The sequence below is a fragment of the Phalaenopsis equestris genome, unplaced genomic scaffold (genome assembly GCF_001263595.1).
Source record: "Phalaenopsis equestris unplaced genomic scaffold, ASM126359v1 Scaffold000114, whole genome shotgun sequence".
Classification (NCBI taxonomy): domain Eukaryota; kingdom Viridiplantae; phylum Streptophyta; class Magnoliopsida; order Asparagales; family Orchidaceae; genus Phalaenopsis; species Phalaenopsis equestris.
The window spans coordinates 1,054,787-1,078,499 of NW_018164556.1; the positions used below are offsets into that span (position 1 = coordinate 1,054,787).

General features: G+C 33.6%; 1 protein-coding gene across 1 annotated transcript in view; it reads right to left on the minus strand.

Annotated features, from left to right (window-relative positions):
* The window catches only part of LOC110020987 (E4 SUMO-protein ligase PIAL2-like), a 78,248-nt gene that overhangs the window by 15,802 nt on the left and 38,733 nt on the right, over nucleotides 1-23,713 (minus strand). The window contains exons 7-11 of the mRNA XM_020719298.1: nucleotides 14,488-14,553; nucleotides 5,863-5,927; nucleotides 5,743-5,791; nucleotides 5,570-5,654; nucleotides 5,375-5,470 (exon numbers count right to left, since the gene is read on the minus strand). Of these exons, the coding sequence (XP_020574957.1) occupies nucleotides 5,375-5,470; nucleotides 5,570-5,654; nucleotides 5,743-5,791; nucleotides 5,863-5,927; nucleotides 14,488-14,553 (361 nt within the window). The remainder of the gene's footprint in view (nucleotides 1-5,374; nucleotides 5,471-5,569; nucleotides 5,655-5,742; nucleotides 5,792-5,862; nucleotides 5,928-14,487; nucleotides 14,554-23,713) is intronic.

Below are 23,713 nucleotides of genomic sequence, written 5' to 3' on the forward strand. Positions count from 1 at the left end.
TTTCCCTATCCCCTTCAACAACCTCCCGTACTACCCTTTACCGTCCCTTCCCTGTTACAGCCACCCAAAACAACTTTTTTTTTAATTTTTTGTAGTTGTTGTTGTCGAATCTAAAACATCTACTCTCCTAACTGGAGCATCAGATGATCGACATTTAATGTGACCAAACGATCTAAGACGACTCTCTCTAATTTTGTCCGCCACAGAAGCTACAACAACCCTATCACAGATATATTCATTTCGTATTTTGTCTCTAAGTGTAAAGCCATTCACCACCATCTTATAAAATTTTCCTTTCAGTCCAAGTGGTACTTCTCTATCATACAACAGGCCCGAAGCATTCCTCCACTTCAACCAACTAACTTGAATTTTACTAATAACATCCCAATTTATATCACCATATTTGAACAATAGACCCATCAATTTGAACAATAGACCTAAGATATGTAAAACGTTCACACTTTTTAATAATTTGATCAACCATAGTTAAAAATCTATCACTAAAGCTACTACTACTAAAATTACATTCCATATCTTCAACTTTAATTCTACTTAAACAATTAATTTTACTTAAACAAAGGCCTTTGCAGTCCACCCACATAACCAGTCACCCCTTGTGTTGTTTCCAACCCCCCTCCCCAACCTTCTCACGTAGCTTCCAATAGTTGTTCCTCGCTGTCGCCATCCGAAAAACAACAACATGCTATCCACCCCCTCAACGCTCACAGCCACTCCCAGAAAACCGCTTCAATTGCTGTTATATTTCATCCAAATCCCCAAACCATCATTCTAGCCATTTGCCGCCCCTTCCAAACCCAACCAACACCACCTCTGGATCAAACCCTAAAGTGAGTTTGTGTCGTGTCTGTTGTTATTTCACTTTTTAGTGTGTGAATTGTAACCGCCTATTGACTTTTCAATAATAATATTTGTTTGCTTATTGTTGTATTTTGGGTTAACTCCGGTATCAATGACTTCAAAGCAATGAAGTTCACAACAAAATTTGAATTCTCACAAGAGCATATGAAAATTTTACTTGTAGAAACAATGGATAAGGTACATAGGAGATTGAGTATCAGCATGTCACATCTTGAATTATTCAGGACTATTAGATTGATCTTATTGATTTTGTAAAGGAGTGCATACAATGCATGAAGCTCCTACTAATGCATTATGGTGATTTAGTTTATATTTTAGTAATGATGGTTTATAGTATTGGCATTTTGAAATTAAATAGAATACCTTAATACTAGGGTTAAATGTAAGTGCTCTAGTATCTGCATAATCAAAATAAAAGGAAGTTTTTCACCCTATAGTTTATCTTTCGCCATCACCAATCCACTATCATCGGATTGCCACGAACTAATCACCATCGTCGCATCACCATCATTCAACCAATACTGTAAAATTGCCGTTTGTTGTCTGTTGACGTCAATTTGAAGATATTCATGTGCCACTAGTAGAGACACAAAAGCCAACAAGGGGGAACTACATATGGCTTTTATAGGACGGTGTTTAACCTCTGTTAAGAGGAGGTAGTGCTCACAAAAAAGGAATAGAAATCGTGAAGGGAGGTGAAAATTTTTCTGGTGATTGCATCTACGAAGAACAACCATGTGCTCTTAATACAGACACGAGCCTACAAGTAAAAAGTATGTTCCCGCCTATGTAAGGCAGCGTTAAACTTAACCCTTCACAAAAAAAAAAAAAAAAGAAAAGGGCTGGAGTGCACAGAGAAGAAGTTTGAATACGTTAAAAAAATTTGAAGATTTCCTTGTGAATCCATCTATGAAGGATAGACCCATGCTCTTGCTCGAAATGCAATAGAGCCTGCAAGATGGAACTACATTACGGCTAAGCAGGACATTAATTAACCTCTTTTAAGAAGAAAGCCTGCAAGTTACCAAAATTTTACAAATTATCTAAAGTTTTGTAAGTTTTAGCAAAAATGTTGAAAGTTTCTCGCAAAAAAATTTGAAAACATTTTGGTCATTGAAAAGTCAATTTGTAAAATAAAAATATTTTCATATTTTCAATTAAAAATATCAAAATTCTTGTAATAGTCGCCACCTATGCGTCAAAGCGCAGCCCTACACATGCAGTAGCTTGCGCAAGCACAAACATGCATGCAGTGCTGCTACAAGCCCACATGCAAGCGGCCTTTACTTATGCTGTTGGGCGTGAGCTCATATGCCACTGTGAGCTTGGCTACATGCCCGTATTGGCATGACCATTGCACGAAACAATGCACCTTCATATGTTGCTATCCTATGCTCATGAATGAACATGCACATGCTCACTTGCATGCATGGAAGAGCATCCATATGCACCAACACCGAAAGTGGCAGTGACGACAATTCGACCTAGCCTGAAATCTGACATGCCTACTGCACTATTTTTCAGTGATATGAACTTAATTTAGGAACTTTCAGAACCTTAAAAAGACACTATAAATTATTTTTAACAAATTAGAAGAATTTAATATTTCAACAATCCTAACACAAATTACTGCACATACTTCAAGAATGATTAAAATTATGGTTCACAAGATCTTACATGGTTCATGTCCACAAAGAGGTCCACATTGACATCCACGAAGTGATAATACCTTATAATTTTTTGAGATTATAATTTCAGTCTAATTTTTCAAGAACACAATATCAATTTTTGAATGGCATAAGCTTCTACGTTTGAAAATAAAGAGGCAATGGATGTCACTGAGAAATCCACTTGTTGAAACTCAAATTTCAATGCATTTTAGAGGAAATAACTTCAAGATTCAAGTTCATAATTACATGAGTTCCAATTTCAACAAATTTATAGTCAGATTGAACGCTTAAATAAGATGAACCTAATAACACTAAAATCGATGCAGTTCAAATTCAAATGAGCCCAAATAGAGCACTTAAATTATAATTTGAAGCTTTAGAATACTAATTAAATGGTTAATGATCTCCAAATTCAGCATTCTTATAGTCAAATCAAGTGTATTAATAAAAAAAAAAACTAATGAGTTTAAGGTCATTCAATTATATAGTCATTAAATCACTTAAAAGTTAAGAGAATGATCAATATAATCAAAGGAATCAATACAAATTGCCCGATGAGTGTTTTGGAATTTTAGCTGAGTATATCAAAATGCACCCTAAAAACTCTTTAATCAGAGCCCAATACTAAACATTTAGGGAAAAGGAAACTTTGGGGAGCGGTTAGAGATTTGAAGAACTCTAGAGCTCTATCTGGCATCCAATGTAGATGACCACCAGCAGTTGCTACCAGTAAGTTGTTGTAGTCCAACAACACCACCCAACCGTCGTCACTCGACTGCTATCATCCGACCGTCATAATCCAATTGTTGTCTTCATCTTCCACTATTTCTAACTCTACTACAAATACAGGAGATTAAATTTGGTCATATCACTTTGTAATTCTATCATGTTTAGTCAAAGAGAAGGATATAATACTGTAATTGCAGTTATATAGTGGAATATTTCATTAGGCCAAGCTACATGATTATTCCTTTTTGAGTTTTCAACATAAAAATTCTTGTCAAATTGATTCTTTCATTTTATCCGCTTGTGTGCGGGATCTTTGTGTGAAGCTCAAACGTGAAACTCTTATTCTTCCACGGTGAATTTTCTAGATCGTAACAAGTAGAACAAAAAAAAATGAGGATTCATCAAACTAACACAAAATAGTTGAGATAGTTAAGATCAGGCTAATAATGATGTTCAAAAAAGGCACATTCATCAAATAGATTGTTTATTACTGATCTAATATTTTATAAAACAATTTCATATTTTCAAGTTGCCAGTAAATTACCTCACATTCTCCAAATTTAGTAACTTACATATTGATCAAATTGAGAATTGGTTCAAGCTTAATAATAAGACTTGCCAATCTTAGATAATCAATGTACCTATTTTCCACCGAGCAAAACAAACTTTCGACCACATGAGCATATAATACCAATATAGTTCAATATTTTTGAATGCAAGGCAGTTTGCCAAAGAGGACGAGCTTGAAAGAATGATTAACTTAAATCAAATTTAATCAAGAGGTTCCAATTATGAGTCATTGACTTTCACACGCCATGTAGTTCATAGATTAAAAACAAACTCTCATATACGTAGCTTCACTCCAAGCTATTATTGCACCCTAAAAAACTGAAACCCGTATTTGACTAAATTTCAACATTAACATAGTCTGCAATTTCAAATAAAAATCTTTGAAAATATATTAAGAGAATAAATCTACAAAATTGTCTTGAAAGAAACAAGTGGTCAATTTTTCAGTATGTAAGCACTCTAAAGAATTCATTCAAAATTCATCAAGTACAAAAAAAATCCTAACATTTTTATGGTAAATACCTTATGGGCAATTGAGGTATAAAACGATTTCTCATTAGACTGCCTTTTTTTAAATATTTTGTATAGTCCATCAAGATATAAAATGATTCACTTTAGTCTTTATGCTTACAAAATAGTTAATAAAGAATTACATATCCAAAATATTTTAGGCATTTTTCAAACTTATTGCTAAAAAATCAATTAACCTTCCTCAACCTACTAGCTCACTTTTACTTCTCCTTTTAATATTTATTGTCTGGGGAGTGAAATAGCAACCATGGAATAGAAAACGCTGGAGATTAAGAAGATAATCAAGAATTAGCAGAAAGAGGAAAAAGTCATTGACCAGAACCTAAAGCAGACAAGCATCTGCCAAGTGCCGAATATGAACGCTGCAACTAAGGACAAAATGAAAAAAGAAGCTAAGGGGTCGCATACGTATAATGTTTGTTATGCTGCTTAAAAATTGGTTAATTATTGTTAAAAACCCCAACGCACTGTCTCAAAACCATTGCCTTTTTCAAGCTGAGTTACCTAGTCCGAAATTGTTTTTTCGAAACTTTTCCTTTCAAATAAATATTTATTTATGTGCCTAAATTTAGCATTTTGAAAATTTCCTTTCAACAAAAAAAATTTATTCATGTTACAAAATTTAACAAAAATTTAATGAATTTATGGAAAAGAGTTTCACAAAGATCAAACTTAACTTTGGAACCAACTTTTATAGTTAAAAGGTGCTAAGGACCAAAATGCAGGATTTTCAAAGATGTGTATATATGTGAAGTGCCTCTTATACCTTAGGGACATATGCAAAATCTTTTTTTTTATTCCCAACGCTTAGGTCTTTTATCTCACTTCATGCCATGATTGTTGTCTAACTCACAGGAGGATGAATAAAACTCCGAATGACTCGGCATAAATTCCTATCGAAGCTACTAATTACAATCACTTTACACTTAAATACCAATATTCCTCTTAAAACATTTTTCAAAAGAATAATAAATCACAAAGAAATTTCAACTTACCAGATTCATGCGTTGCGACTGGCTGGACATACTCTTTCAGTGCATGCGTAAAGTTGGTCATCTTGCTCATATATGCTAATGCTATCAGAAAAGTGCCTATAATATGATCACCACAATTAAGATCACAGTAAGCTTGACCCAAATGTGATAAACAAAAAATAAATTTTGCAATAAAGTATGCAGTTAGAAGCAAACCATCAAAATATCCAATTGCCTGAAGAACATTTACTCCTTCCTTAAGCATTCTGGATATGTCCGTTGGAAGTTGAGGTCCACAATGCTGATAAAGGTAAGCTGAAACTAGTGATAGAAAGCACAAATAGTAACATAAAAGAACTTGTACATGCAATTTCATAAGGAATACAAACCAGTGAGGTATTATTCCTTTTCTCCACACCTTTTCCATTGATCAAGAAGCTACAAAATGAGAATTAAAATACCAAGTAAATTTCTATCAAACAATCTGGAATACAAAATGGGACTTCTACCTCACTTGGGGATTCGCAATACATGAAGAGGTTTCCAAATTCTCTGTCTTAACAACAATCAAAACCTGCCAAAAAAGCGGGTTAGCATCCTTGTAAACAGGACAGCTCTACACTATATAAGAATAGAAGACATAAAGCAGCTGCTTTAATGTTGCCAACCAGCAGTGATAAAAATCAGGTATGGTTTCTTGGTTAAAAATCCTGCAACAAGCCACCATGACACCAAATCGAAAGCTTCCGTAAGAATCCACCAAAATTCATTAAAAGTGAGCTCCAAATTGGTTAACAAGGAGTTGCAAAGTTGTTAAACTGAAAGAAACTCCAAAATTGCATGGAGCAAATAAATGGGTTCAGCCAAAGTTCACGCTTCTGAGAAAGATCATATCTGGCAGATCTGGCTCAACCGAGCCTCACATTTCACGCACTATAACAGCGAGCAGATGGTACTATTTCAAGTTAAAAAGAAATCTATGCTGATTTCAAACTAATAAATAGTTATAACTAGATATATAATTTTAGTATACATGATGTTAACGATTTTCTTTAAAATTGTTAGAAGATAAGGAGACATTTAGATGTGATAGATTAAAGTGATAGGATTTCCTATATAGAAGAACAGAGATATAAATGATAAGAAAATATTATGAAGGCTCAAGGAAATATTCTATAAAATAGCAATTAAATCAATAAGTTTGTATGAATCCAAATGCTCGGATGTTAAAAAGTCATTAATATCAAAGTTGAATGAAAAAAAAAAATGAAACTTTAGGATGGATGCGTGACAAAAATATAAAGTATAAATTAAGGAATGGCTATATTAGAAGAAAGGTAGCAGTGAAATCCATTGGTAATAAGCTAACCAAGTCTAGACATAGGCGTTTTGCAGAACAAAGGGTAGATAATGGACCCATCAGATAAGTTTATAGAATTAGTGTTAAAAGAGTAAAACAATAAATAGATATATAACTATAAATTGTTCAAAACTTATAGGAAAGAAAAGATGTAACACCTCACTACTCAACAAAAACAAATGAAAAAAGAGAATTGCTAATGCCTATCCCAAATAGTTGGGATAAGCAAGTGATGATGACGGTGATAGACAGACAGACAGCATGATAATAATGGACTGTCTAATCTAGGTATCCAGCTATTAGAGGTTTTTATTTTTCTTAATTTCACACTTCTTTTTTTCTAAAAAACTATTATTTCATAAAAATATTAGTTTCACATATCTTTTTGACCAACCAAACAGCTGTCGATCAATTTTTTTATTTGAGAATCAATTTTAAATTTAATTTACAAGGCATATGATTTTTTATTTTGAAAATAGTGTGTTTTAATTTTGAAAAATGGGATCAAATTGATCTCATTTTTCTAATAGTTTGCATAATCGTGTCTGATACTGCGAATATTACGCCTTCCCAAAAGATAAGTGTATGCCCAGCGATGGACCCAATCATGCTAACTAAGAGATTTGTGACATCTGTTTGGCCTACAAACCTTTTATGTGTGACTGACAAGTTCCCTTACCTAATATAAAGATTAGATATGGTTTATTCTACTTGGGTTCCAAGTTCCCTGTAGGGGCAAACCCCTATAGCTAATTACATTTCAAACGACCAAGGTCACTTGAGAAAACTTTCGATAATGATCAGAGGTATTAGTCTTCAAGAATTCAATATTTAGATTTCACGGTAGGACGCAAAAAAATCAAGTGGGAAAGAATCAAATGGGAGCAGTAATTTTAAGAGTCCAAAGAAAAGAAAAGGTAAGGGACGTCATAAATCCTGAGGAGAACCCTCAGTAACTTCTTTTGTTTTAAAGATGATATTATTGAAGCGTTCAATCCTGCCAATTTTATTATTTAAAACTTACATTTGCATAATATCTGATTATGCAAATAACTAGAAGAAATACGAGGGTTTACGTCGTACTGAACGACAGCCTCAGAACCTAAAATGAGTTACGACTTAGGCCACACAACATGGTTGTGCAGGGGCCTAAAGAGAACGTGAGGATTTACGTCGCGTTGGGTGAGGTACCTCGAAATCCGATGAAATTTCGTTTAAAACTAAAGAATAGTTTAGTTGGAGTAGATCTATTCATGTGCTGAGTCTCTTGAAATTGTTCTACACGTGCTTACCTCCTCATTGTGCTGCCCACCAAGCTTACTCCGAGCTTCGTAACGTAGCGACTCCGGGTTTAGGGTTTTATGTGTGAGCATGCAAATTTATTTTGTATATGGCCTGACACTGTGTACCTCTTAAACAACCAACCTATTGTACTTTACCCTAAAAGGTCTTGCGGTGTAAGTAAATGCAGAAGTAAAATAACAGTAAGAGCGCGGTAAAAAAAAGAAGTGCGGTAAAATGCAATAAAATAAATTTGCATATCTGACGTGTCTGCTGCTGCTGCAACAAGTGCCAGTACCACAGGTAAAAGTAAACAAGTATTGCAGAGAATTTAGCTAGCATGGCGAACATGTGTATATAAGTGCAAGTAAAAGAACAGACGACACATCAAAGCTCAAATAAGGCCGTAAGAATTCAGGTTCGGAGTGGGCTCAGAGCTAGGCTGTGTGCTTTATAATCTAACTTTGGATAAAAGCTACCAACCCAAACTATCGAATGAGGGCAACTCCTAGCCACGATCGCAACAACTAACAAGTGGACTTTTATAGGATTTTATCAAAGTTTCTTTAATTTTACATGCATACAGAGTTTACTTGATAGTCAAAAATAGTGTTGTCGCAAATGAATTTATTTGTTGTATTTGTGTAAGTATTTAGAGAAGTGCAGTATTTGTGTAAATATATATTAAAGTGTAGTAACTGTGTAAATGTTTGGAGAAGTAAAATAGTCCACATGTTGCTCACTTTGATCGGGTCAGAGCTACCGACAACCTAAGAAGGCAAGGGAGCAGCTTCGCACCAACTATTGGCGAATAGTATCATCAATCATGCTCTCCCCCCTATTGAAGGTCATCGTGGCAAGATATACTATCATATCGTCCCACCTTAGCACGCATAAGCACTATCATCATCGCCTTTAAAGAAAAGAAAATAAAATAAAGAGAAAAGAGGAGAACGACCCAACTCCCAAAATCGGCTAAATAAAGAGGTAAAACTGTGAGTGAGTAAGCTCAAAAGAGTATTTAAATAGCAATCAAGTGAAACTCAAAACAATAGATAAAGGATTCCCTAAAACTACAGCTCCAAACAGTGCGCAAAAGCCCCCAAAAGCAGTATTTAAAGGCCTCAAAAATCAACTAACAAAAGCACCCCAAAACAGTGCTTAAGTTGCACAAAAATCGGCCAACAAAAGCACCTCAAAACAGTGATTAAGTTGCTCTAAATCAGCCAACAAAAGCACTCCAAAACAGTGATTAAGTTGCTCAAAACAGCATATTTAAGATCTCCCAAAAAGCTCTTTTAAAAGCCCCAACAAAAGCACCTCAAAACACTACTTTACTTCTCCAAAAATAGTGTTGTCGCAAATGAATTTATTTGTTGTATTTGTGTAAGTATTTAGAGAAGTGCAGTATTTGTGTAAATATATATTAAAGTGTAGTAACTGTGTAAATGTTTGGAGAAGTAAAATAGTCCACATGTTGCTCACTTTGATCGGGTCAGAGCTACCGACAACCTAAGAAGGCAAGGGAGCAGCTTCGCACCAACTGTTGGCGAATAGTATCATCAATCATGCTCTCCCCCCTATTGAAGGTCATCGTGGCAAGATATACTATCATATCGTCCCACCTTAGCACGCATAAGCACTATCATCATCGCCTTTAAAGAAAAGAAAATAAAATAAAGAGAAAAGAGGAGAACGACCCAACTCCCAAAATCGGCTAAGTAAAGAGGTAAAACTGTGAGTGAGTAAGCTCAAAAGAGTATTTAAATAGCAATCAAGTGAAACTCAAAACAATAGACAAAGGATTCCCTAAAACTACAGCTCCAAACAATGCGCAAAAGCCCCCAAAAGCAGTATTTAAAGGCCTCAAAAATCAACTAACAAAAGCACCCCAAAACAGTGCTTAAGTTGCACAAAAATCGGCCAACAAAAGCACCTCAAAACAGTGATTAAGTTGCTCTAAATCAGCCAACAAAAGCACTCCAAAACAGTGATTAAGTTGCTCAAAACAGCATATTTAAGATCTCCCAAAAAGCTCTTTTAAAAGCCCCAAAAAGCTATGTTAAGCCCCAAACCGCAATTTTAAAACTTCCCAAACAACACTTTTAAAGCTCCAAAACAGCACTTTTACAGCACCTCATAGCACTTCACAACAATTCACAGCACCGCACAGCACTCTCACAGCACCTCACAGCACCCTACAACACTTATCAGCGCCTCAAAGCACCTCACAGCACTCTTACAGCACCTCACAGCACCCTACAGCACTTATCAGCACTTTTATAGCACCTCACAACACTTCACAACACTTAAATAACAAGCATATAGAGCAGAAAACAGCTTTTAAAGGTCCCAATATCAGCATTAAAATAACAAGTAAAGTCCCCCTCAAAATCAGCATTTTTAAAGGCTCAAAACAGCATTAAGACAACACCTAAAAACAGTGTGTAATCAGCCCAAAAATAGTATTTAAAGGCTCCAGTGTAATCAGCCCAAAAATAGTATTTAAAGGCTCCACAATCAACACTTAGATGGGACACAAAGCCCTCCAAAACAGTGAAAACAAAGAGCCAAAATAGTTTTCAAATTTCCTCCAAATTATTAAAACAAAAAGTCAAAACAGTACTATTTAGTGCTTCCAAACAGCAGCAATACAACTCAAATAAAACAACCTTTAGCTCTTCCAAACAGCAGAAATACAGAGCAAACAAAACAGCATTTTACTCTTCCAAAACTGCGAGTTTAAAAGGCTCAAAACAGCAGCTATGTCATATTGAAACAGTCCCAAAGCTGCAGCCAAATAACCCATGAAATAGTCCCAAAACCGCAGCCAAATAAGCCATGAAACAGTCCCAAAACCGTGTTCAAAGCAGCCACCAAACATCCCAAAACCGTCTATGAAACATTTCATGGCAGCTATGAAGATGTTTCTTGATGAAGGAGCTTTACAATCACTATCAGAAAGTTGTTATTGGTGTAGCAGTCAATTTTTTTGGATAATCAGCTGTGTTGTAGCCGTTTCTGACAAAAAAATTTATGTCCTTATAGATATAAATTAGTTCAATAAGTGTAGTTTTCAAAATAATTATAGCAGAATAACATAAACAACTTCAACAATACATGGTCTCAAAACCGTGTATTAAAGGCTTCCAAAGCAGCAATCAAATTAGCCACCAAACATCCCAAAACCACAGCTAAGCATAGTAAAATTTTGTGAATCTTAGATCCTCATAATGATTAAGGGAAGCATGCACCAAAAAAAAACACCAAGCACACATAGAGAAATGGAGAATTACATGGTACACCTCTATGAAACATTTCATGGCACAGCAGTCCGAGCAATTCCAATCCAAACTTCGCAGAATAGTTAGATTACAGTATGTCGCATAAGTCTATTGTCATGCATAACACCGTCAACATAAATATAAGAAAGATTACATACATACCATTCAATTCCTATGGATTTACATACCTAAAATCCAAACTTTAATTTCTACGTATGTGCCACCTTATCTATCATTGATACGTGTATCTCGCTTGATAAAAGTTAAAATGATGGTGTTTTTGATAAGATATAAAAGATCTGAGTGATACAAATGCAAAAAATTAAAGTAGATGTTACATATGTAAATGCATAAGAATTGGGTAGTATGTACGTAAATTTCCTTAAAAATAACCATAGTTGACCAGATACTTTAACTCAGTTCTATGCATGCAATTCACATGCAATTAATGAAATAGGATAAAAAGGCTAAGAAACAAGTTACCAATGACTATCGATAAGTGGCCATCACATAAATATATTCGAATCAATTTGTTGCAGTTCAGCTAAGAAGAAAATAAGCAATTATTTTTTTTCATGCAAAATCGACTCAACCAATGTTTTCAATTTTTGCAAATGTCACATAAAAGCTCTCATTCACATCCATTAAATTCATTTCAAACAAGCTGTCATACGAAATTTTGACCACAAAATGAGAAGCGGTGGCATGTGGCATATTTCAGAATTATGTGTTATACATGTGAGAATATAAGAATTTGAAGAAAATCAGCAAATTTTCATCTGGGTTCCAAATATAATATATGCAAAAAGTCAGAGCTTAAGAAATCTGCACAGAAATGTTGAAGCTATGTGTTCATATGTATAGACACTTAAAATTTAATAAAATCAGCAACACATGTCTTCTGAAATTTATGTTAAGACAGCTCAAACAATCGTAGGGATTCCATACGATTTCAGATGAACGGAAGAATGAAAGTCTCCTCGCGGCTCATGACAGAATGAGGAAAAAGGCGTGCGGTTGTTGTTGGTGAGGGAGCTCACCGGTGTCGAAAGATCGAGTGTTCCGAATGAGAGGGTGCGTGAGGGGAGAAGAGGAAGGAGGTGTCAGTTCTCTCGTAATGGAATGGAGGGGAGGCGGGACTGGAGGGGGGATGCACGGGTCTGTCGCGAGGAAGAGAGGAGGCAGGGGAGACGGTGCCGAGCGATAGAGTCGCAGCAGGAGAGGGTCTCGGTGTCGAGAGAGGCGAGCGGGGCTTCTTCTGCGTGAAGAGGAGGGAGGCAGGATCGAGCGGTCGAGAGAGAGGGAGCAGGTCGAGCAAGGGAGGAGAGGCCTTCTAGGAGAGCAAGGAAGAGAGCTGAAGGGGTGAGGGTGTCGAATGCCAGGAAAGTGTAGAAGCAGGTCGAGTGAGGGGGACGAACGGCGAAGAGAGCCGAGTAGGAGAGGGTGTCGAATGCCTGGAAGGAAAAGGAGCAGGTCGAGCGAGGGAGGCGAGGCCTTCTGGGCGAGCAAAGGAGAGAGTCGAGTAGAAGAATGTGTCGAATGCCTGGACAAAGAGGGAGCAGCCAAATTGTGTAGCCAAATTTTCAATGTGTCCCTTACAGAAGATTAGGCAGGTACTTCAGTGGTTTTCATTTGTGGAAGAGTTTGATTTGGCCAATAATATTTCCTAATTAAACCCAATAAGGCAAGATTGAGCAGTTAATTTAAAATTCAAAATTTGAAACTACGAGTCGTGTGAACAGAGGTAAGTAAGCCGTGTTCAGCCCAGATCGAGCCTGAGACGAACCTGAACCCGCATCCCTTCATTAAATTTTTATACGCGTCAATTTTCGTGTCGCTTGCTCGCGCGCGAAATCATAGCATATGGGTGTCTATCCTAGCTAAAGTCGTTGTTCAGAACGCGATTGCATTGTCCTTTTTGTTATCCGGGTCATCTAGATGAGTTCGTCAACGGTCAGACTAATTTAAGCTAAGATCGCGTTCGGTGCAGTGGATGTGTAAGTTGTAGTGTTCGCGAGCATTTGAGTTACAAAGGGTTTCCCTAGGGTTTTTAAATTCTGTGCGAACTAATTTTTGGGCCCTCCAAATGTTGGTCCTTAGCCTTTGCAACTACAAGTTAAGTGCTTGGGACCACTAATGTAAGGTCTTCAAAAAATGGTTCAAGAAGTGTTTTGAAGTTCTATGTAAGATGGGTTCCATTACAGTCCTCTAAGAGGGTCAGTAGAGGATCCTAAGGCTAGATCCTAGATTATAGGAGAAAGAAACCAAGACCTCACTGAAAATGAGTCAATAATAGCATAACAGTTTTTGCCTGCATGTTTTTTTTTAAATTTACTCTTTCACATTAATTGCAGCCAACTACCTTATCATCTTTGCTCTTTCTCTGAAGAGAATTGGTGGTGCAAATCTTGTAAAATAAAATTAGTAAATCTTAACCTTGCTAAAAATCAACATACAAAGATTAGCATTGCACCAATCATACTCCAAAGTTAATGATTAATGTTTTAAAAATAAAGTAAAAAACAAAAACAAAGAGTAAAAAACAAAAACAAAAAAGAAAAAAGACCCAAAATTAGTCTTTAAAGGACATTTTAAGTAAAAAACAAAAACAAAAAAAGACCCAAAATTAGTCTTTAAAGGACATTTTTTTAAAAGAAAAAATAAAAGCATAAAAGTGATCCCAAATAACCGCTTAATTGTTTGCGTGAAGTCACTACAATTGCTCAAAAATTGAATTGGGACAAATTAAATTAATAGCAATAATCAAAAGAAATATAACAACAAAAGGACCATAACAACAAACACTACACATATTTGGTTAGAGCTGTCCTGAAGTTAATACATATGAATTTTTTTTTTTAAGAGTATTTTCTTCGCAAACAAACAGTTTGATGGAAATGAAGTAAATGCACTGAATAATAGCTCAGGCTTAATGTGTTGGGGCAGCACCAGAGCAAAGACCGTATATGTCAAATGAATGTGGTATGATCATTCAATACACAAGCATTTGAGGTGAGCGCAGTTCTAACAAATAAAATACAAGAGATGCAATAAAATGACAGACAATGACATGAATCATAGCTTTATTGACAAGACAAACATATTAAAGAGTTTTAAGTACAAAATCGTAGCATCTAAATCTCTTGGAAAGTTATTCGAATGATAAACTTATAAGATAAATAGCAATGAATGGCACAAAGGATACTTACTTTCTTCTGTTCTGGATGTTGGTTCTTTGAGAGATGGAAATCGGACATCAGAACATCATAACCAGGCTTCAGCAGAGAAACAAAAAACCAGCTTAATTAATAAAATAGCTCTTTGAAAGAAAAAACAAACTTCAGAAGTGGAAGATAACAAAGCAAAATAATAAGCTAATCAGAGACACGAATCTATTCATTCCCCAAACCATTCAGTCCGTATAATAAAAAACAAACTGTCTTCTACATTGACCGGAAGAATATTTGCTAGCAAATCGTAACAAACCCTCAGAAAATAAACAAGATGGATCAGCAATGACTTGAAAGACACTCCAACAAAGGTCTATCGTGTTATAAAAAGCATTTAATAATTAAAGATGCTATGATGTTAGAAAACTAAAAAAGCATATACGCATACAATGTCCATTAGTTTCATTTCAAAAAAGCTAAAGGCTTGTTTGGGACCACTTTTGTTTTTTTGTTTTTGCTTAGTTTTAAAAATAATGAATTTTTTGCATGTCTTTTTTTTTTCCCAAAATTAATTAACTTGTTTTTATAAACACTCAAAACATCATAAGTTGTTCCAAGTGTTATTAGTAACAGCTCATCATATTATAATATAACAAACATTTTAATTTTAAATACAAACAAAAACATAACAAAAAAATAAAAACTATAACTGATCCCAAATGGCCCTAAAAGCCAAAAAATTCCAAAAGTGAAATCACAGTAACAAATCTGGAGGACCAAACAAAAAATACAAATTCTTTTTCTCTTCATTCTTTTCTTATCTTTTCTCTGTTTTTTTTTATTTATTTTTTTTTTGCTTTTGAGAAAACTCCATCCTTCGATACAATCCCAAAATAACTGAGCAGAACGATTTAATCATGGTAAAAATTGAAATTTAAACCAAAATACCAATTTGAAAACCAAATGACTTCAATATAAAAAGGGCACAAAGCATCCATCATAATGTATATTTAATCATGGTTTGGTATCTGTCTAGCATAAATTGGGAAAACTAGAACTATCAAATGACTTCAAACTAGATTCATATTAAAACAATAATATTTTTTCTTCCAGATACTCTGATTACATCGTTTAGTGTTGATGAGAAGGCAAGTGAGAAAAAAAAATATCTTAAGAGAATGTCCATATTCAAAACTATAGAGATTCAAATGGACATGTTTTAAAAACAAATCCAAGGGAAAGAAAAATAATGAAAATCTAGAACCATCACTTCCACAAAGTGGTAGAGCCAAAATTTGAGAAGTGTGAAATAAAAATCAATTAAAATTTATTATTTCTAAAATAAATTAAGCAATAAGATGAAATGAAAAAAAAATAGCTAACCTATAAAAAAAACTCTTTCAATCCAGCCATTATGATTATACATCTTAAGTTGTGCATGAAGCATTTTCATTGCTTCAAGATCATCAAGCATTGATTCTAAATAAAAAAAAAGTCCATATTCAAAACTATAGAGATTCAAATGGACATGTTCTAAAAATAAGTTCAACGGAAAGAAAATTAAAGAAAATCTAAAACCATCTCTTCCACACAGTGGTGAAACCAGAATTTGAGGGAAAGGGGTGTGAAAAAAAAAACAATTAAAATTTATTATTTCTAAACCAAAATAAAAAAAATAGCTAAGCATAACCTATAAAGAAAGGACTTTCAATCCAGCCATTATGATTATGCATCTTAAATTGTGCTAGACACATTTTCATTGCTTCAAGATCATCAAACATTGATTCTACATCAAAATTCATTGCAATATCTTTTTCAATATATGTTACCAATGACCTCACAAAAAAAAAAATATTTCCTTTTATTCCGTATGTATTAACCAACAAGATGATATATGACTGCTTTTTTATATCTTAGCTAGCATTTGACTTAAATCTAAAATTGTAGATAATTTGAAAAACTTAATTTTGATAAACTTCAATTTTAAAATGATCTAATTGAATTTTTTAAGTGTAAATTTTATGTATTTGTTAAGTTTTTGGGATAAAATTTATTTTGACAAATACAATCAATTTTGAATTATTGATATACCGCTTGAGAATCCAATGCATAACTAAGAATAAATAATTATGCAGCGTATTCTTTAAATTATTTATTCATCCCATACAGTTATTTATCTAACGTGACTATTCAAAAATCAACTTTATAATTATGATTTGTATCGACAATGTGCTTTTTATGAAGATTTTTTTCGTAGCTTATGCGTAGAAATTTATACTTTACCTACATGATTTATGAATGAATATTTATCATTATTATTTCCACTCTTTTAAGCTTGAAATATGTCCACTATAAACAAATAGATTCATGATGTTCACGTAGCATTGTTAAAAATATATATATATAAAGCAATATGAATGCTTTATTTTTAAAAAAATATATAGCCAAATTGAAAATAAATTATGCTATAATAGAAGAAAACAAAGACCAAATCTATTAAAATAATAGAAGGTATTTGGAGGAGTTGGTTGATATGGTCCTAACACCCAATATTTTCGTACAACTTCATTTTTTTGATAAGAAAAATAATCTCAAATAAATTTGAATATTTATAATGTTCTAAAGAAATCAAATCAAATGAGTTTATTTCAAGTTGAGAAATTTTTTAAAAAAATATTAAATTATTATTAAATTTCAACTATAATTACTTTTTTTTTAATTATTAAACATTTAGGTTTAAGGGAGGGGGCTAGGGACAAATTTTTTATGTATTATATGAAAGTAAAGAATTTTGCAAAATCTAGATGCGCAGTCCCCACTAAAACCATCTTGATTCTACCACAATTGCCATAGCGTATGATGAAGATGAGAAAGAGACAAAAAGGAATTGATCACCAAACAATCTCTCACTATAATTCAAATTCAAAAAGGAATGAACAAACATATTCTTTCGAAGAATTGATAGATATTTATTTTTAATTGAAAGAGAAATATAGGAATAACAAAGGGAAATCAAAGTCTTTTAAAAAAGTTTAAAGAAAGAAAACCAATAAGCCTCACTTCATTTAAGATCATATGATACAAAAATTATCTTTAGAAAATAAAATAGCTAGCAAAAAAAATGAAATCAATGCCCTACTCATTAATATAGTAAAATGAGCCTAGATTATTGTTTTTTAAAGACTTAACTCTTACGAAAAAAATCTATTTACTTTCATTGTATATATTGATTTCTAGCCTAGATTCCATACACATATTTTACAACTGTATTATATTAATTTTATGTATATAAGTTTTTAATTAGATACTTTAGTTCTCTACATGTTAGGATTGTTTTATTCCCAAAGAGAAGTTTGTCAGAAGAATAGTTTTGGAGATCAATGATTGATGTTATAATGATCATGCAACTTAGTTTGCCCCATGAATGATGCAGTATCACGAGCACCTGTAGCACGACAAGGAAAACAACATATAACCCAGCAAGATTTAAATAAAGAAAAAGATTATAGTAACATGCGCCTTTTTTATTGGAAAATAAGTGCGAGAAACAAGATAGTAAAGCATGTACGTAAATACAAACTATCACCATAAAAATTTAGCCATCTTGCATAAGAATCATTCACTCTTGTGAAGGTAGGCCTCCTCAAAATGGACGTTTGGAGCAAGCTAAGGGCAACGATGAAGGTGAAAAATATAATGAAGAAGCTTCTCTTCAAAAATTTGGGGTGATTTAGTCATAATTTAGCTTCCACTCTAAGATTTAGAATGATTTAATATTGAATTTCTATTACAGCACCGTGCTACAATACTACGTTAAGGGGTAACATGCTTTAGTACAATACAACAGTAATGAGGCTATAGTGGGGCTCACTCACCCTCCAGTCAAACCAAAGTACTTAAAGCACATAAATCAAAGTCATGTATTGCTGAATCAATTTCTCTATGGCCATTGGATTACAATCAGTGTGATTCCCTATAGAATCGCCAACCCCTTCATATTTGCGCCCGCCCCAACCCCCCCACCCCCCTCTCCCTTTTTTTAATTATTCATATCTTTTGTAATGCCTGTCCGAGATGTGTGTCTGTGTGTGTGCCAGTGTCTGCGCGCGCGTGACTCCTCTCTTGCATTAAAAAAAAAAGTGAAATAAAAATAAGAAAATTGTTTCAATTATGATATTTACTAAACAATAACAGAGTATGGTTAAGTCGACCATGATTAATGGTGAAAACAAAACCAATGGAGAACTCCATGGATATCAAGGATCTTATTACTCGAACAAAAGAAATTACCTTAAATGGTTTCAAATCATGAAAACCTTTCTGGAAAAAAAAAGAAAAATTCAACACCTAACTCTACCTCTAACGTCTAAAGACACAAAATTCATACTTTTGAAAGAAAATAATTTCATGAACAGGAATGTAGAACGCCATGTTATCGGAGATCAATAGGTTTTTTAATTTCCTCTCTATCACAAAAGAGATTTGAAATAATATTAAACAAACCTAATAACCGGTAAAAGATGTTACACTTATCTAAAAAAAATAAGACAAATATCACCACTACCAAACAAAGTAAGATTTTTATCATTAAATATTGTAATGTCATAAAGGTTTATTAGTTTAAGTTAAAATACTATCAACATATCAAGATGTCGCGCTGTGAATATGTGGTGAGCCTCAAACAATTTAGGGAGTGAGAGAATCATTGAGTTTGTGGCAAGACTCAATAATGGATTTGAACAAATTCGAAAAAAAATTTTAAGCATAGAATATCTGCTTTCTCAAAATGAAGTATTCTCTCCCGTACGAACTAAAGAAGAGAAAAAAATAGTAATGACTGACATGACAACTTATGAATCCCAATGTAAGATAAACTTATCCAAAATAATAACAAAAAAAAAATCGTTTACTAAAATCAATCTCTAGTGCAATTAGTACAAAGAAAAACAAAAAAATATATATGTTGAATGCTTCAAAAAAACCCCAATGATATTATGGAAATAAATACATAAATCGCAACAAACAAACCTTTGTAGTAGACTCAGAACGACTCAATTCATGAAAAACTTGTATACTAATATATTTTTTTACTTTTTAAAATAAGTCATCGGGATCTTACTCTCTTATTTAAAATTGCATGATTTCTAATTCTTATATTTTCAGTGTCTCTAATAATTATTTCATTTTTTTGCATCCTAAATTCAAATGCTAGTAACAACATATTTCAAACTACAAACTCTGCTTAGCAATAAGAAAATAAAAATTATAGATGGATCCTTAACTATTGTAGGTCAGGGAGACATCCCAATTTTTTCAACTAATCCCTCAATAATGCATTGCATGTTCCACCTCTTACGGATAATATTTTATTTATCCATAAATTTACTAGTACAAAATCATTTTATTTATTGATCATAGTTCTTTTCAGGATCCCATTATGCAAAAGATGATTAGGCAAACTAGAAACAAAAAAGGGTTATACCTTCTTGAGAAACAAGATCAACTCTTAAGTCCCTTCACATCTCATATCACTGACATCATCTAACAAACCCTGCTTTAAAAACATTCAATGTATGTTTTCTTCTACTTTCATAAATGCAAACATTAAAGATTTTTTCATTGTTAACTTGTGAAATTTTTAAGCATCATTATATTTTCTTTATTGAATGTAACTCAAAATTCTCTAATTATTTTGTATTGATCCATTCTAATATCTAAGGACCCTCTAAAATCTTTAAAGATTCTAGAGCCACTAGTTTTAATATGTTCACTCGAATATGGATCTATTTAGGTTGTGTTTGGGGGCAGCGATGCGGTCGTGCGGTGGAAGTACAGTGTTGCACCGCACTTTTAAGTGTTTAGAAAAACTTTGTTTATTTTTCAAAAAACTGCGGTTAGAAGCTGCATTTTACAACTTAACCTAGTTAAGTGCGAAGGCTGCCAAAAAATTAAGGTTTGAGTTTTTTTATAATAAAATAAATTTATAGTAGCCACTGCAGCTTTTTTAACAATCATTTCTCCTATAACAACTTCAAATTTGCTTCTTTAAACAGTTGTAGATGTCTCAATTGGAGCTCTTTTTCTATACAAAGGTCGTGTAAGTACATCCTCCAATTAGCTTAAGCCATGTAATTAATACTTAAATTGGTAAATTAATATTTTTTTTAAAATTGGGTCCATTGTCATACACTTTCTGCGTGGGGATAACTTTAGTTGGGCGACCGTACACAGCTCTACGTACGGTCGCCGTAGGGAAAAATTTTTCCTTAAATAGACCCCTAATTAAACAAAAAAAAAAAATCAATATTAGCACTATACACCATATATTCAATTTCATAATAAAGAATCAATTCAATTATAGCATCAATTTTTTTAAGACTAGTAATGCCTCAAATAATTTCAATCACATTATTGTTTTTAAGAATATTATTTACCAATCTTTCTATCGTGACAAAAATAAAATTGATGGGCAAAAACAATCACCCATCAGAAGTGAATCAAACATTTATCCACAATCAGATACCAAAATCATATTAAAAAGCTATTCTAATAGCTACTTATTCAATTAATTGAATACCATTTAGAATAATTGATTTTAAAAGTCCCTTCAATCATTTGGTACAGTTCATTCATACAAAAAAATTACTCAAATATACCTTTAAAATTTTTTTGGATGCATTACTTATGTTTATACACTCAATAGGACGCAAAAGAGAAAAATGATTCATTTACCCCACTTAGTAGGATAAAATCTTGTTGTTATTATTATTATTATTGTAGTTGCTGCTGCATTACATATGTTTATATTTATAAACAAAAATGTTGCTGCATTACATATGTTTATATTTATAAACAAAAAAGGAGAAAATTAGATCAAAATGCCCTCAAGTGCATATTCATCGAATATTCACCCACACAAAAGATGCACAAATGATATCAATTAACCGGAAAAAAATTATTTATTTCAATGGATGTTGCTTTCGATAAAATCATAGTATCGTCATTCAAACTCGTCATCGGGGAAAGAATCCACAACTTGAAGACAAGCGATGATATTTTCCATCATAAAATTCTAGTAACTAAAAATCTTATAAATACAAATCTTGTTCAACTGTACACCTTCAGGCCTATGCAAGAAAGAACAAGCCCGACAAGTACAGGACTCAGAAACATTACCAAGTAACATAGATCAACCTCCTACTACCCAATTACATCCTCTCCCAGTATACCTTTTCAATATTTTTTCTCTCATAAATCCTTTCTAACTAACATCAACAACAACGTCATTTTTTTTTCCATAAACTCTAATGAAGGCACTTGAAAATAAAAATTGTAAAGAGCCATTATATAAGGAATGAATGCCTTAAAAAAACCATATAAGGAAGATTGCCAAAATGCAACAATAGCAACAACAAACTTCTATCCCATTGAGAGGGGTCGGCTACAGGAATCATTTTTCTCCATTGCATCCCATTGAGTTGTTAGCTGGATCCCGACTTCTACCGGTCCCGCACTCGATTCCCACTCCCGATCGCGAAACATCACAACCTCGCTTTCGCTCCTCTATAGCGAAACGTCGTGATTCTTCCCGCTCCCGCTCGATCGCGAAACCGTTCCCGCTCCCTGCTGTCGCAACTGTTCCCGCCTTCCCTGTTTCCGCGAAGCGAAGCATCTCTTCGCTTGATATAAGTCGCGAACGGTATAGAAAGAAAGGAATTGCAAGGTGGCTCTCCTTTAGTTTTGAAGTCACGGCTTTTGGTGTTCTTATTCGGGCTTCCTCGGGATAGAGGAAGGAAAGTGCAAAAAGTAGATCTTTGCGGCAGAAAGAAAAAGAAAGAAAAAGAAAAAGAATTTTCTCCCTTGACTTCTTCTTGGTGACTTGTGGCGGAAGAGAAATTGGATTTATTTCTCTAGTAAGTTTATCTTTTTTGGTGTATCTCGGTGTAAAGTATCTTCGGTGTATCTTGGTGTAGAGAGAGAAGAACAAAGAGAGAAGAAGAGAGAGCAACGAAATGAGAGATTCCTCTTGTAAGTCGAGACGATTGACTGGTGTAAATTCCTCAAGTAGTAAAATCCTCTACAACTCCGTGGACGTAGGCAATTTGCCGAACCACGTAAATCTGTGTGTTCAGCTGTGTTACTATTTTATGGTGTGAATTTTTTCGTTCTATTTTTTCGTTTCGCTAAAGATCGTTCTCCTATTTTATTTCTATATATATATTCGTTTCGCTAAAGATTGTTCTCCTATTTTATTTCTATATATATATCACAACAACTGATATCTAATTCACAACATGAGTCTCATATTTTCATTTAATTTTAACAAATTAAGATCATTTTTTATATAAAATGCCATAGTCTTTTTAGGTTTACCTCTGTCTTTCTAAACATAAGTGAAATATAAAACATCTACTCTCCTAACAAGATCATCAAATGGTCGATATTTAACGTGATCAAACTATCTAAGATGACTCTCTCTAATCTCGTCCGTCGCTGGAGTTGCACCAACCCTATCACGGATATATTCATTTGGCATTTTGTCACTAAGTGTCAACCCACTAATCCACCTAGCATTCACATCTTAGCAACATTATGCGCTATAGAGCATTGTAGGTCTCACCACCATCCTATAATTTTTCGTTCACTCTAAGTGGTACTTTTCTATCACACAATAGGCTCGAAGCATTCCTTCACTTCAACCAACTAACTCGAATTCAACTAATAACATCCTCATCTACATCACAATCAACAATAAATCCAACTTATCTAAAGCATTCACTTAAAGTTAGAACTCCATCACTAGAGCTACTACTTACTAAAATTACATTCCATGTATTCAGTTTTAGTCATACTCAAAGGAAGGCTTTTAGACTCCAATGTAGAACTTCATAATTCAAGTTTTTTCCTAAACTCTTTCTCTAGTCTTATCCACAAGAAGGTATTATCAGTGAAAATGATATATTATTAAAAAAAAGATGAAAATGAATTTTTATGGTTAAATACAAAACAAATGGGAGCCTTCAAAATACAAAATAAGATTAGTAGCAAAAGAATATACCCAGCCATATGGGATAAATTAACAGTAAATATTTGCTCCTACTGCAAAAATGAAAATAATTCTAATATTCCTAGCGACAAATTATGGGTAGTCAATACAATTATATGATATAAAAAATTCTTTCTTTTAAGGGGATATAGATGAAAATGCTTATCTCCACTGCCAAAATTCAATAGCTACTTCATAAAGAATAAGATATGCATATTG